The 14453-nt window shown below is 32.6% G+C and overlaps 1 protein-coding gene across 3 annotated transcripts in view; it reads left to right on the top strand.

Moving 5' to 3' along the window:
* The window catches only part of CSMD3 (CUB and Sushi multiple domains 3), a gene marked incomplete at both ends in the record, with an annotated part of 1157568 nt that overhangs the window by 997470 nt on the left and 145645 nt on the right, over positions 1-14453 (top strand). For 2 of the 3 annotated variants that reach the window (XM_081266796.1, XM_081266795.1), the window contains 3 exons: positions 3373-3486; positions 3990-4085; positions 5629-5832. In XM_081266796.1, the coding sequence (XP_081122922.1) occupies positions 3373-3486; positions 3990-4085; positions 5629-5832 (414 nt within the window). The remainder of the gene's footprint in view (positions 1-3372; positions 3487-3989; positions 4086-5628; positions 5833-14453) is intronic. The other variant, XM_081266797.1, reaches the window with a different exon arrangement.

Below are 14453 nucleotides of genomic sequence, written 5' to 3'. Positions count from 1 at the left end.
CAACAAGTACATGAAAAAATGCTCACCATTGCTAGCAGTCAGAGAAATGCAAATCAAAACCACCCTAAGATACCATCTCACTCCAGTAAGATTGGCAGCCATTACAAAGTCAAACAACAAGTGCTGGCGAGGATGTGGGGAAAAGGGTACACTTGTTCATTGTTGGTGGGACTGCTAATTGGTGCAGCCAATTTGGAAAGCAGTATGGAGATTTCTTGGAAAGCTGGGAATGGAACCACCATTTGACCCAGCTATTCCCCTTCTGGGTCTATTCCCTAAAGACCTAATAAGAGCATACTACAGGGACACTGCTACATCGATGTTCATAGCAGCACAATTCATGATAGCAAGATTGTGGAACCAACCTAGATGCCCTTCAATAGATGAATGGATAAAAAAATGTGGCATTTATACACAATGGAGTATTACTCTGCATTAAAAAATGACAAAATCATAGAATTTGGAGGGAAATGGATGGCATTAGAGCAGATTATGCTAAGTGAAGCTAGCCAATCCCTAAAAAACAAATGCCAAATGTCTTCTTTGATATAAGGGGAGTAACTAAGGACAGAGTAGGGACGAAGAGCATGAGAAGAAGATTAACATTAAACAGGGATGAGAGGTGGGAGGGAAAGGGAGAGAGAAGGGAAATTGCATGGAAATGGAAGGTGAGCCTCAGGGTTATACAAAATTACATACAAGAGGAAGTGAGGGGTAAGAGAAGAATAATACAAGTGGAAGAAATGATTTACAGTAGAGGGGGTAGAGAGAGAAGAGTGGAGGAGAGGGGAGGGGAGGGGGGATAGTAGAGGATAGGAAAGGCAGCAGACACTAGAATGGCAATGTGTAAATCAATGGAAGTGTAAATGATGTGATTGAGCAATCTGTATACAGGGTAAAAATGGGAGTTCATAACCCACTTGAATCAAACTGTGAAATATGATATATCAAGAACTATGTAATGTTTTGAACGACCAACAATAAAAAAATAATAATAATATAAGGTTACATAGTCTACAGTTAGAATAAAGAGAAACACACACAAGCAAAAAATAAATAAATAAATAAATAAAATTAAAAAAATAAAATTTCCACTGCTCATGTTAATGCAGAATCAGATCATAGTTAAGGAAAACTGGCTTGCTCAGTGCTTAATATGGCAAGATTCAAAATTACACTCCCCTTTCTCAATTTTCTCTACCCTCATCTCAGATTAATTGGAATAAATTACAAACATGACTTCCTAACAATGCTCAAAAGACTATGCCCTGCATTTTTCTTTACTTAACATGATACAAAAATACAGCAATAATGGTTGTATCATTAACAGTTATGGTTTCAATACATTCAATTTACAGTTGAAAATTGGTCTATCTGTACAGAAGCAATAATTCATAAGTACAGGCCTAAATACAAGAAGAAAATAGGGGGAGTTTTTTGGTTTTTTTCCTTAGAGAAAGCTCTTAGATAATTGTATTATGGTTGTTATTGATGTTTGTAAATGTAGTGGTTTGCTTGGAAATTAATCGTTTTTCTTAATTAAATCCTTGAGATATTTAGGGATAATAAGTAAAGGATGTCGAATTTTCATTTCTTTTAATGATTTTCCCCCAAAATATTAGAGAAATAATAAGTTCTCTGTCAAGACCCTTGTTGTACAATGTACTTGATAGAATAAATTTCCTGTGATTAAAGTAGCATGGTTTTGTTTTTGTTTTGTTTAGTTTTGGTCACTTGGTAAAGCTATATCAACATGTGCATTAAAACAGAATTTTGTATTCAAAGATACATTTGAAAACAAATCATCCAAACACCAATAATACAAAAACTGAAAACAAAACCTTCCTTAATCTATATTTTAATAGTTTGGGATTTAGGGGACTAAATTCAGGATCTTTTAAAAGGTCTGAGCTCAAAATATTTTATATGATCATTAAAGCAATTCACTGCATGTATCTGGTTTAGTGCAAATATAAATTTTCATGACTTCTAGTAAATATTTTAAGGAGGAGTATTTACAAATTAAGCACTTCAGTGTTCTGAAATTGGTTCAAAGCAATGACCCTACAACTGTTACTATGTTGATTTTTGTTTTTTACTCCACAAAGAATTGGACTGAGATCACCAGCTTATTTTTGCAGGCAAAAAGAAAGATATTAAAAGATAAAAAAAAATACTGCACCTTTGTTTACAGTATTATGCATAACCTGTATTCATATGTAAAACTCAGCACGTTTCAAGTGAACTAGATTGTTTTTGAAGGGGCCAGGAAAGGATGTCCATTACCTTGACTTGACATATAAAATATAAATGTTTAATTTAATTAAAATAATGTGATTTTTCTTTATTAAAGTTATCTTGGCTTTTATCTTATTAAACTTTAAAAATATATATATTCATACTCTTTTAAACCCCTCACAGTTTTTCTATCCAGTGAAGTTTTAAAAATAATGATTGAAACCCATTGAAAAAATTTTGGGGCACAAAACACAAATTGATTTTGACTCTGGAATGGGTTCTTTCTTTGAAGATATAGTTGGAATAGATTTTGCATGTAAATTTAATTTGTAATGAAAGACAAGTACAATGTAAAGTAAATGAGTCTCTCACAGAGCTCTTTTGGTACATATTTCAGTACTGTGCTTACCACACAAAATTAATCATTTTATGAAATTTTTATAATTTCAGTTGCTAAGGAATGATAAATAATAGTTCTTTATTTTGGCAGAGATTAATAATACAAGCTAAGAAATCATTTTTAGTGTAGAATGTAAATTAAACACTAAAACACTATCTCTGACAAGTATCATGTGGATCTATTTTCAGAGAAACTATTTGGAAATTTTAAGAGAGAAAACAACAACAACAAAAAAAAAAAAAAAAAAAAAAAAAAAAAAAAAAAAAAAAAAAAAAAACCCTGAATGACAGCTATCTCATCTAAAGGAGGAGAAAAAAAAATTAGAAAAAGAGAAGAGAGTCACAAAGTGAAAAGAATCAAACTACCATTGGGAAAAAAAATCAAAAAATAGTTATTTCAAGTACTAATCACCAACCTTATGATTTCTGATCTAAATTAAATGCTATGCCTATTTTATATTTGAAAATAGTCTTCTTAAAATTTTATTGATTTTAGGCCATGGTCATTATCTTTTGACCTGAAATATTTATGTTGGGAATATCAACCAATTGGCACCTATCCCCTTTTAAAGGTTAAAAAAAGAAAAAAGAAAAAGAAAGATGACTATTATATTGTAATACTTTGTTCTCTCTCTCCTCCTCTTTCTATTTTTTTTTTTGTTTTGTTTTTTGTTTTTTGTTTTCATTTTTGGATGGTTGGTGATTTGTTTGCTTCTCCTGGTTCCTGTTGATCAGTGGTGTTTGGCCAGTTTGTATTTTTCCAGACATCACTCCACGATGTTGTTGAGGTGTTTGATGGGCCAACTCAGCAATCTTCTCTGTTATCTTCCCTCTCAGGATCCCATTCAGGTATCCTTTAATAGAACTGCCATGCATCAGTTATTGATTAAAGACTGACTTTGATTAGTATTATAGAGAAAGCTGAGATTTATATCATCCATATTACAAATGAAGTAAACTGAAAATAGAATCATATATATATATTTTAAGAATAGAAACACAACTTGACAGTAATACAGAAGCTTGAGAAAAATATAATCGACTATTTTCTGGGATTGTAATCAAGTAAATATATTTAATCACAATATGTGGTGCTTAATGTAATATAAAATATTTAAACATTCTTTGAAGAATGAGTTAGTCTGTATCAAAATGTAATTAAAGCCTTCTGATAAAAAGATAGCAACTGAAGTTTTACCCAAAGAAAATATATTGTTAGTGGTAGGATAGTTTAAAGCAATTTAATAGAACATAGATTGAAATTTTCAAGTGACAGTGTAAAATAATATAATTTGTTAGGTTTACTGAATGAAAATTATTTATGATATCTTAGTGTTTGTTTTGTTGAGTAGGAGAATCACTTCCACTGAGTTCAGGTAATCAGATCACAATTCGATTTACTTCAGTTGGACCAATAACAGCTAAGGGATTTCACTTTGTTTATCAAGGTAAGTGCCCTGTAGTCTAGAAACACACTAAGGAATGATATCAATTTCTATGCTGTGTTCCAAGCTATTGAACGATGTGATACTCATAACCATATAGGAGGGATAAAAGATTTTTTTTAAGTAGTTTTACCCTGTTTCCCATATTCCCCACTTCACTACAAGGACATTGTCACTTTTACCAAAGTAAAAAAGAAATATTGCTTCCATTATCATTCTCCATTTAAATGTCTGATTTTCCTTCCCTCCCAGAATACTGTTTTCAAAACATCTCTGTTTTTCTGTTAATTGTTCACTCTCTATATTTTCTATTTTCCTTGTAGTCTAGCACATTAAATTTAAAATGTACAAATTTTTGTCCTGATATATTTAGATTTAGACATGCTAAGAAAATCATGACTGTATTCTAAAATTATACTTTCTCATTCTCTCAAGAGAATTGAAACTTTCCTTATGATTTATAAAGATTTTGCACAATTAGAATTTCATTTAGACAGCTTTTTCTTGCCTTATATAAACAATTTTCCATGTTGTCATTAAACTAAATTAAAGGCTATCATTTGAAATATTTTGTTTGAATTATGTATGATCATGTAGGAGTTATTCTCAAATGTACCTTGAACTTTATTCCTGATAAATTTATAAACATTTATTATTTGTTGTTTTTATTAAACTTCTATCCACCTTATCAATAGGCTATATTATTGTTTTATTTTTAATCATAGTTCCCCATGTAAACAACTTGTAGTATTATGAATTTAACAAGGCACTATAAAAATTTAGTTATCATTACTCAAGTTACATAAGAGAAATCTACTTGAAATTCATTGTATCATTTCTTTGGACTGTTGTCAATCTCTTTAATCACATTCGTATGTTTTAAAAAGAAAAAACATCCTGTTATCATTCTTTTTTACTGATTTTTAAAAAGGCACAAATGAAAGATATAAAGTCTAAAACCAATTTCAAATTTGATATTTATGATTATTGACATAAAACCTTCTATTGTTGTTAATCTGTCTGACTTATATATTGAATGTAATTATTGTCTTCATCAATAACAAACAAGTTTTGAAAACAAAGTTTGTAAACATGCTATAATAAATAAAATGCATCTAGAAATTTATGTTCTTACAGAAAATATGCTGAAAAAAAATTGTACTAAAAAACTACTTCATGTAAACTGACACATACTTTTTGAATTTGATATCCCAAGTTAAAAAAAAACTCAATTTTGATGACATAAATTTCAATACCTAAAATTGCTTTATTGTATTAATAAGAATTTGCTAAAAAAAATAGAAAAAATAATTGATGTTGTTTAAAGTATCAAAAGAAAAACTTTTAGACCAAAAATCTTGATGACAATGACAATATTCATTTTAAATTGTATTTTATTTTGTGTGGAATTTAAAACTTAGAAATATATTCAAGTTGTTAATTCAAGTTCTGACAAAAATGGATTTCTTTTAAACTGTTTAAATAGTAACATTTTGAAATTTGTCTAATACATGTGAAATTAAAACCAACAATTATCTCTACACAGCTGTTCCTAGAACAAGTTCTACACAATGCAGTTCTGTTCCTGAACCAAGATTCGGAAGAAGAATTGGCAATGAATTTGCAGTGGGTTCCTTGGTTCTTTTTGAATGTAATCCAGGATATATTCTCCATGGATCCATAGCAATTAGGTGTGATACAGTGCCCAATTCTTTGGCCCAGTGGAATGATTCTTTACCTACCTGTATTGGTGAGTGTATTAATTTACATTAATATTGTTCTATGATTGTACATAATGTTTTACCAAGTTTTTCAATTATTTCTTACATTGGCAGATAAAATTGCATGCATTTATTACGTACAACATGATGTTTTGAAGTATACAAGTTTCATATTTTTCTGATTATTAGTAATACTGAACTTTTTTTATACACCTCTTGGCCATTTGTATATCTTCTTTTAAGAAATGCCGATTTAGATATAGTACCCATTTTTTATTGAATTATTTTATTTTTTTATTTTTGCTATTCAGTTTTGTGAGTTTTTTTGTATATTCTGGATACTAACCCCTTATCCTATGTAAAATTTACAAATTTTTTTTATTCATATGATGATTTTCCTGAGCAGACACTTTTTAGTTTGATGTAATCCCATCTGTCTTTGTTCTTTTTGCTCAAGATGCTTAGGTTATTTGTATATTTTTGTTTTCACACAAATTTGGGGAAACAATCCTAAAAGAAGATTAAAATCAATCTACGTATTGGTTTGTGTAGTATGAATATTTTTAATAGAATTCATTCTTCTAATCTCTGTACATAGCAAATCTTTTCATTTTCCTGTGTCATTGATGTAGGACAGATGAGGCTGGACACCTGAGAAATTTTCAGGAAGCAGGTTTATTTAAGCTGCAGTGGTCCACAGGTGCTAATGCATAAAAATCTCAGAACTCCTACGTCTGAAAATTTTTTTAGATTTATACTCAGTGGGGTGGTTACATGACAGTCACTCTTTGTCCCATATTTTCAGCCAGACAAAGATTTCACAAGTTTTTACCAAGGAAAACAGAAATAATAATTTTGCATAGCAACAAGCTTGATCCACAGACTCAACTTTTACACAAAAGATTAACCAAGCCTTTATAACAAAGAGGAAGCTTCAAACCACTATAAGCTCTCTGCAGAAATCTTGCTTACACTCTTTGTAAAGATTATGTTTACTAGGAGAGAAGCGTATACCTACAGTTATGGTGGGGGTCTCTTTGGTGGTGGGGGAGGGTAACCTGGTGGGTGCATCATCATCTTCAATTTCTTTTATCAGTGTTCTATAGTATTCCATTTAAAAATCTTCTACTTGGGTTAAGTTTATTCCCAGGTTCTTTCTTATGGATATTGTAAATGGGATTGCTTTATTGCTTTAGATTTTGCCTCTAGAATAGAGCAACACTACTGACCTTTGTGTGTTGACTTTATATCTTACAACTTTGCAGATTTGTTTATTAGTTCAAACAGGTTTTCTGTAAGGTCTTTGAGATTTTCTAAATATAAGATCATGTTATATGCAGTAACAATTTGACTACCTCTTTTCCAATTTGAGAGCTCTTTTTTTCTTTCTCTTGTCTGATTTTTGGCTAGAACTTTTAGTACTGTCTTGAATAAAAGTGAAGGTGGGCATGTTTGTTTTCTTCCATATCTTAGAGAAAGCCTGTAACTTTTGCCCATTCAGTATTTTAAATATCATTGGAAAAAATCTATAGATTCTTCTAGTTAGTGTTCAAAGAACCTTCATAGGCAAAGATTTCTAACCTCCACCACACAAGCTTTGAGCCACAGGTATCTAAGCAAAACTCAAGAGGTTGAGGGAAAGAGTTATCATTACAATGATAGAATGTTGTTCTAACATCCTAAGGTCAACACTGGGTCATCCTGGCCTGGCTGACAGGTTCTAATTGGAACTTGTTTTACAGAATTTATGGTTGATGGGCTCTGATCTTAGTCTTCTGTCTTTCCCAGGACTCCATTCAGTGACAATTGTGAGTTTTATAGTTGCACTGTTTTTTCCTTAGGTCATTGTCTAGTTAGCATTGTTTTTGCAGGGTTTTACTTAATAGGGTTAACCTTGCCCTTTGGTTTTGAATCCCTTAGTTTATCTATCTTCCCACTATTGTAAAATGTATAGTTCATAGAGCTGAGATTAGGCAGATTATTTTTGATTTAGCTGTCTTGCCAGACCTTGTATCACTGAGCATGGCTGTTGATTAACTGATTGGCTCAGACTAAGAATTTATTTTTAATATATATTTTTAGTTGTTGGTGGAACTTTATTTTATTCACTTATTTATATGTTGTGCTGAGAATTGAACCCAGTCCCCTACACATGCCAGGCAAGTGCTTTTAAAATTGAGCCACAACACCAGCCCCAAACTAAGTATTTTCTTAAATCCCTAAACCATTTCTCATGTATAATTGCTACCTAACAACCTTAAAGTTGTTGTACGTAAAAGTTACTCTTCACAGAATATTTTTTGTGTGCATTAGCTTTGTCACTCTTTCCAACTCTAGTAATTTTTAATTCCTTGACTTCAATACTTTTATTTGTACTTTCATTTTTTTATTTCTTACATACATAACAATAGTAGAGTGCATTACATTCATAATTATCCATTCACAGCACAATTTTTCGTAACTCTGTATATAAAGTATGTTCATGTCAAATTATGCCATTATACATGAGTTCGCTTATTTTTTTTTGTATTACAATTCTTAATACACCTTTCTACCACAATTTATTATATCTCTGTTTGTATATAAGGTATGTTGATACCAAATTTACATCTTCATATATATATTTTGTATAATGATGAATGTCTCTTTCCACTGTCTCTTCTCCCTTCCTTTCCCTCCCACCCCTACTCCCTATCTAGAGGTAATTTTCCTCCCATGCTCTCCCTACCCTACTTTGAGTCACCCCCCTTATATCAGAAAACATTCAGCATTTGTTTTGGGGGGATTAGCTAACTTCACTTAGCATAATTTTCTCTAATGCCATCCATTTCCCTGCAAATGCCATGATCTTATTATTTTTTAGTGCTGAGTAATAGTCCATTGTGTATAAATGCCACATTTTTTTATCCATTCATCCACTGAAGGACATCTAGGTTGACTCCACAGTTTAGCTATTGTGAATTGTGCTACTATAAACATTGATGTGGCTGTGCTATTCCTCTTCTTGGACTACACCGAAAGGACCTAAAAACAGCATATTTGTACTTTAAATTTTTAAAAAAGATTTTGGGGAAATACAATAATTTTCTTTATAATCAGAAATTATTGAAGACTACATTGTTTAGAAGGAATGTGAAATTTCTTTCCATGATTTTATACATGCAATAATAAATATTTTGAAGGAATAATTAAAACAATGAGCATATATTTATGTTGTTTGTTTCTAGTGTTTGCAAGTTTGCCTAACATAAAATAAAAATAAAGTTAAATCAAAACAAGCTTAATTGGCCTTTAAAACATATATTAACCAACCTTTGTACTCTGTTTCTTCTTTTTTTCTGACACTGAAAAACTCAAACATCACATTATCTAAGATAATATGTCTATGAAAGTATGAAGTATGAGTTAGAAAGATGAAAAATAGAGGAAGGAAAAATTAGCTGACAAGGTGGAAAGGGGGGGAAAGTAAAATTCAAGAAAATCTGAACTAGAGGAAAGAAAAAGGAAAATATTTATGAAATGGGAAACCATGAATTTTAAATTATAAACTATTTGAAAAAGCTCAAAATTTCTCCTATTCTACATGATTGTTACAAACCCTTTTCATTTGGAAAATGTTTTAATTGGCTAATTTCAATGTTTTTGTCATCAGAAATAATAATCCATGTAACAAAAAGGAGTATTATGTAAATTCAACTAGAAAAGTACCTCAGCAAGTACAGTAGAGCCTGATGGAAAATAAGCCTGTGAAAGACTTGAAATATTACCTACTCTGTGGCTGACACTTAGCTTCAAAAGTGAATGCTAGTTACTTTCCACAGTCTAGATGTAGGCTGAACTCACTTCCCACCTTGGGGGCAAAAGATGAGGTGTTTAGGAACCTATAAAATCTGTCAGCAGTCTAGCTGTTTGTAATTCCCTGGACTTTTTGAGAAACCGGTCATTTCATTCCTGAAGGGTCTTTAAACATAGAATGGACTACATTTTATTTTGCATTGGCTGATGTTATGTTCTAAATATTTCTGTTCCTCCAAAATTTATATATTGAAATTTTAAATGTCAAGGTGATAGCCTTAGGAAGTGAGGATTTGGGGACATGACTGGATCATGAACCCTCATGAATAGGACAAGGGCCTTATAAAGAGATCCTACAGAGGTATCTTTTCCCTTCCACCTTTTGAGGACACAGAAAGAAAATGGCCATCTACAAACCAGGAGATAGGCCCTCAGTAGATGTCAAATCTGCTAGTGCCTTGATTTTAGGCTTCACAGCCTCTAGTACTAGGAGAAGTAAATTTCTGTTTTGTTATGAGTCACTCAGTCTCATAACAGCCTGAATGCACTAAGGCAAAGAAACTGATGCTAGTAGTGGGATGCTGCCATGACATACTTGAAAAAGTAAAACTGGCTTTGGAACTGGGTAATGAGTATAGGCCTGAAGAGTTTTCAGATGTGTGCTAGAATAAGCCTGCATTGCCCTGAAAGCACAAGAAAGGGTGATTCTGGCAAAGCTTTCTTAAAGCTTCAATTAGAAAATAATAAAATGATCACAAAAAAAGAATGTTTGTGGAAATACAGACAGTAAAACCTATTTTTGTATCTCAGATGAAAATAAGGGACACAATTTTAGACAATTGAGGAAAGCCTATTCTTGTTATAAACTGCAAAAGAATACTTGTGAATTGTACTCATGTTCTAGTGCTTTGTAGAAGGAGGAACTCATGAGCAATGAAATTGGATATTTGCCCGTAGAAATATCTAAACAATGTTGGAGGCACAGCTTGACTGCTTTCTCGATTACCAGCATTCAAATTTGAGAAGATAGAAATGATTTAAATTGTAAATCATGAATGAAAAAATCTTAAAAATCCTCAGCCTATCTGAATTAGAAAAAGGAAAGAATGTTCAAGAGACCACTTCAAGGGCAAGGCCAAGCAGTGTAGATAAGGAGTGTCCATCTCAATAGAAGCTAGTAGATATTCATGGCAAGTAGCTACTCATTCTGCCCATTCACTGGGCAGATTATACATCTCTCTGAATACAAGCCAGAACCTATTGTCCAAGACAATAGAAGCATGACCCTGAACACATTTCAAAGATCATCACCCTTCCAGAGTGCAAGGTCTTGGGGGGCAGCCCTCGAAGGAAGGTCCTCCACTGCCTCACATAGGCTCACAATCCCATACTCTGCTCTTTGTACTTAGTCATAGATCTCTTTAGTCACTCAGGTCTGATAGAGTGTGTGCTATTACCAACATAGCTATAAGAGCATGGTTACCACCATGTGTATATGAAAGGTGCCCTGGACAACAATCTCTAGAGAGGCACAGACCTGTCCATAGGGTAAAGCCACTGCAGAGAACCTCAACTAAGGCCCAGTGGATGGGTAGACTAAGACCCCAGGCTAGTAGATCCCACTGGTGTGCAATTCCAGCCAGGAAGAACCTTAGGTGTACAACTTCAACATGTGAGAACTGAGACATTGTTATGCCTAGCAAAGCCATGGGAGCCAATCCACACTACACAGCACCTGCCCAGCAAAGTTGTGGTCCAAAGTTGGACTGTGTCCAAAGTAGGACTTCCGCTTCCCTGTGTCCAGAAGGCAGACCTGTGGTTCCAGAAGCCACTACCACAGTCCTAGTGGGATGGACTGGAGGACACAGCATCAACCTTTGATTTTTTTAACTTGTTCAAGTTCTATGACTCTTTCTTCTCTCTGTTTCGTAGAATGTCTGTTTTGCACATATAGCATGTGGCATGGTTGTATATTAGAAATATATTACTTGTTTGATTTTATAGGCTTGAAACTGAAGGAAAGTTTATGTCAGGATAAAATACACTTTGAGAGTCATCCATCTGATTTATATATTTAGATGAGACTATGAACTTTAGACTTTGGGGTTCAAAAATTAACACTTTTAAGGCTTTTGAGATGGAATGAATATATTTTGCTTATGGGAAGGACATGAATTTGGGGGGTAATGGCAGAATGCTATGATCTGAATACTTGTGTACCCCCCCCCCACAAATTCATATATCAAACTCCCAAGCCTTAAGGGGATTTTATTGGGGTCGGGGGGCGGCTTCTGCAGGTAATCAAATTATGAGGTCTGAGTCCTTGTGAAAACTGATCCCAGAGAGCTCTACGAAGCAATAAGTGGCTCCTCAGTAGACATGGAATCTGTCAGTGAACCTCCCAGTCTTCAGAATTGTGAGAATGAATGTATATTGTTCATAAGGCACCCAATCTATACTATAGTATTTTATTATAGCAGAAGGAATGAACAAAGACAATTTTAAAGTACATATCCAGAGATAGATAATTGCATAAGATGACTTATATTTGCTGCCAAGATCACATGAAAAAGACATTATCTTATACCATAGTTACAATATCCTTCTTTGTGAAAAAGGTGTAAATGTAGAACACTGACCAAATATCAGAAAGGTAAAAAGATGATATTGAATGACACTCAGAAAACAGTTCAGTTTAGTTTTTACCAAATGACCCAACTACTATCTTTATTTTAAATTTAGTAACTATAAATTTTTAGCTTGAATATATACTGAATAAGATGATATATCTTAAAATATTTTTAAAAAGAAAAATCTTAGTATCTAAAAGATTCACATGAACGTCAAATACGGAGCTGTTTTGGGGTTGATATCAAAGCATTCTCTCTAATTTGAGTTAAGTTTGAACATCTATTATTTCCATAAAATATTATTTGATTTAAGGCCTTTGAACTTAGATATCTTTTTTGTCTCACAGCATCTCCTTGTTCAAGTCTATCCCTTAATATCTTTCTTTTCCATCCTATAAAATATTTTTCTTTATTTTTCTATAAAATAATTTTCTTTCAACCAACCTCCATGTAGATTGCCTAGTATTACCGTTTTTCCTCTACAATAATCATTCACTACATTATGTGGGTTTTTTCCTTAATCTCTTTTAATTTTCCCACCATTTCCCTGCCACTTATTTTGTTTTTATGCTCAACCAAAAGTGGACCTGATATATAATAGATGTTCAGTAAACATTTGTTCAAAGAGTGGAGTTTAGCAAATAGCTGTGATGATTTCCTGACTACTTGTAGTAGTCTCAACTTAGACAAGACTCCCCCAATCAAAAGTCCTCGTATTTTAATTTCAGTGTTCTACCACATGGTGATGCCCTTGCTCACTTTGCTTACTTAGATTTTTACAAATCTGAACTTTTTTTAAAGTCTTCTGATATCAGTAAGAAAATTATGTAGCTAAAACACAAGAAATATATTTACTTCTGTAGTGGAATTCTGTTCAGAAAGAGAACAAATGCTCTGTTTACATGTAACAGTTCAGATATAATCTGACAATCTATTTGCAGGATTTATAACAATGATTGTTTACTCTGCCTTCACAGTTCAGCAAACACTCAGTTAATAGCTTAAGTCAAGTGAGCAGCTAATTAAAACCAGAAGAATACAGCTTTCTACATTCCTCATGATTTCCATCTCAGTTGTATTGCTCCAATTTCACAGTTCTTATGACTACTATGAAGACTTTCATTTTTTTTTATATCATAGTAAAATGCTCAGTAATTTTGTACACACTGACATACTGAAAAAAAAAAAAAACGTGACTGGAAATCAACTCCATTAGACACGGTCATTAAAGAGTTAAAATGATCAAATACTAAATTAGGAAATCCCAAAATTTAAACAGCTAGTATATAAACAATACCTAATAGTCTTGTACAAAGCTGAGGTACCAAGGTATTTTTAGGTAAATTATTTTCAAAAATACAATATTTTGATTAAAAAAATAGACTTGGAACAAATATAAAACTGAAAAATAAAATGTGCTTAAGACCAAACTTTATTTTCAAATTTGACCTTTTACACTCCAGATTTCTTAAATTTTCAGTCCCATAACCCTCCTCCCCAGGCTGTCCTGCCTTTGAGACACTGAGATTCAAATACCCCCCTGCAGCCACTAATAGCTTTGACAATATAAGACCTCAGGCATAAGTGCTTCTGTTAGTGGGAGGTCTCCTTTGAAAAACCTTGAAGCCTCCACCTACACTCCTTAGGCAAAAACTCTTTAATTAGCTGTTTATCCCATCACCTTTACCTGGTTCTGTTTTTCAAGTCCTTCTGAGATTCAGAAACTATTACCTTACTGGAGTGTCTCCATGGCAACATCTGTCTATTTCCTCTCAGAGAGGGAAGGAAATTGATGAAGAAATATATACAGGATCTTTCCTTGACTCATTTGTCCTTCCATCCATTCATCAAGAAAAAGCTTTTAAATATAGTAATAAATAACAATTATTAGCATTTACACAAAGCTACTATTAAAAATTGTATATTATACAATTGTATATTGTACACTTCAATATATAATTGAAATTTCCACTCCACCATATGGACAATTTATTTTTCTTTTACAAATAGTAAAATCTTTCTGGTTTAGAGACAAAGTGGAATTAGGATTTGAACCTAGGTTACTTGACTCTAAACCCGTTCTCCTGATCCATATGTTATATTCTATAATACTGATCAGAAGAGGAAATCTATCCATGTATCTTTTAAAAATAGTATGTGAATGTTAGGTTAAGTAATATATATGGAAAGTGAAACTCATAAAAGATTCTGTATGTTTTAATGTG

This window comes from Spermophilus citellus (genome assembly GCF_964194105.1).
Source record: "Spermophilus citellus genome assembly, chromosome: 14".
Lineage (NCBI taxonomy): Eukaryota > Metazoa > Chordata > Mammalia > Rodentia > Sciuridae > Spermophilus > Spermophilus citellus.
This window is presented reverse-complemented; position numbering and strand designations above follow the sequence as displayed.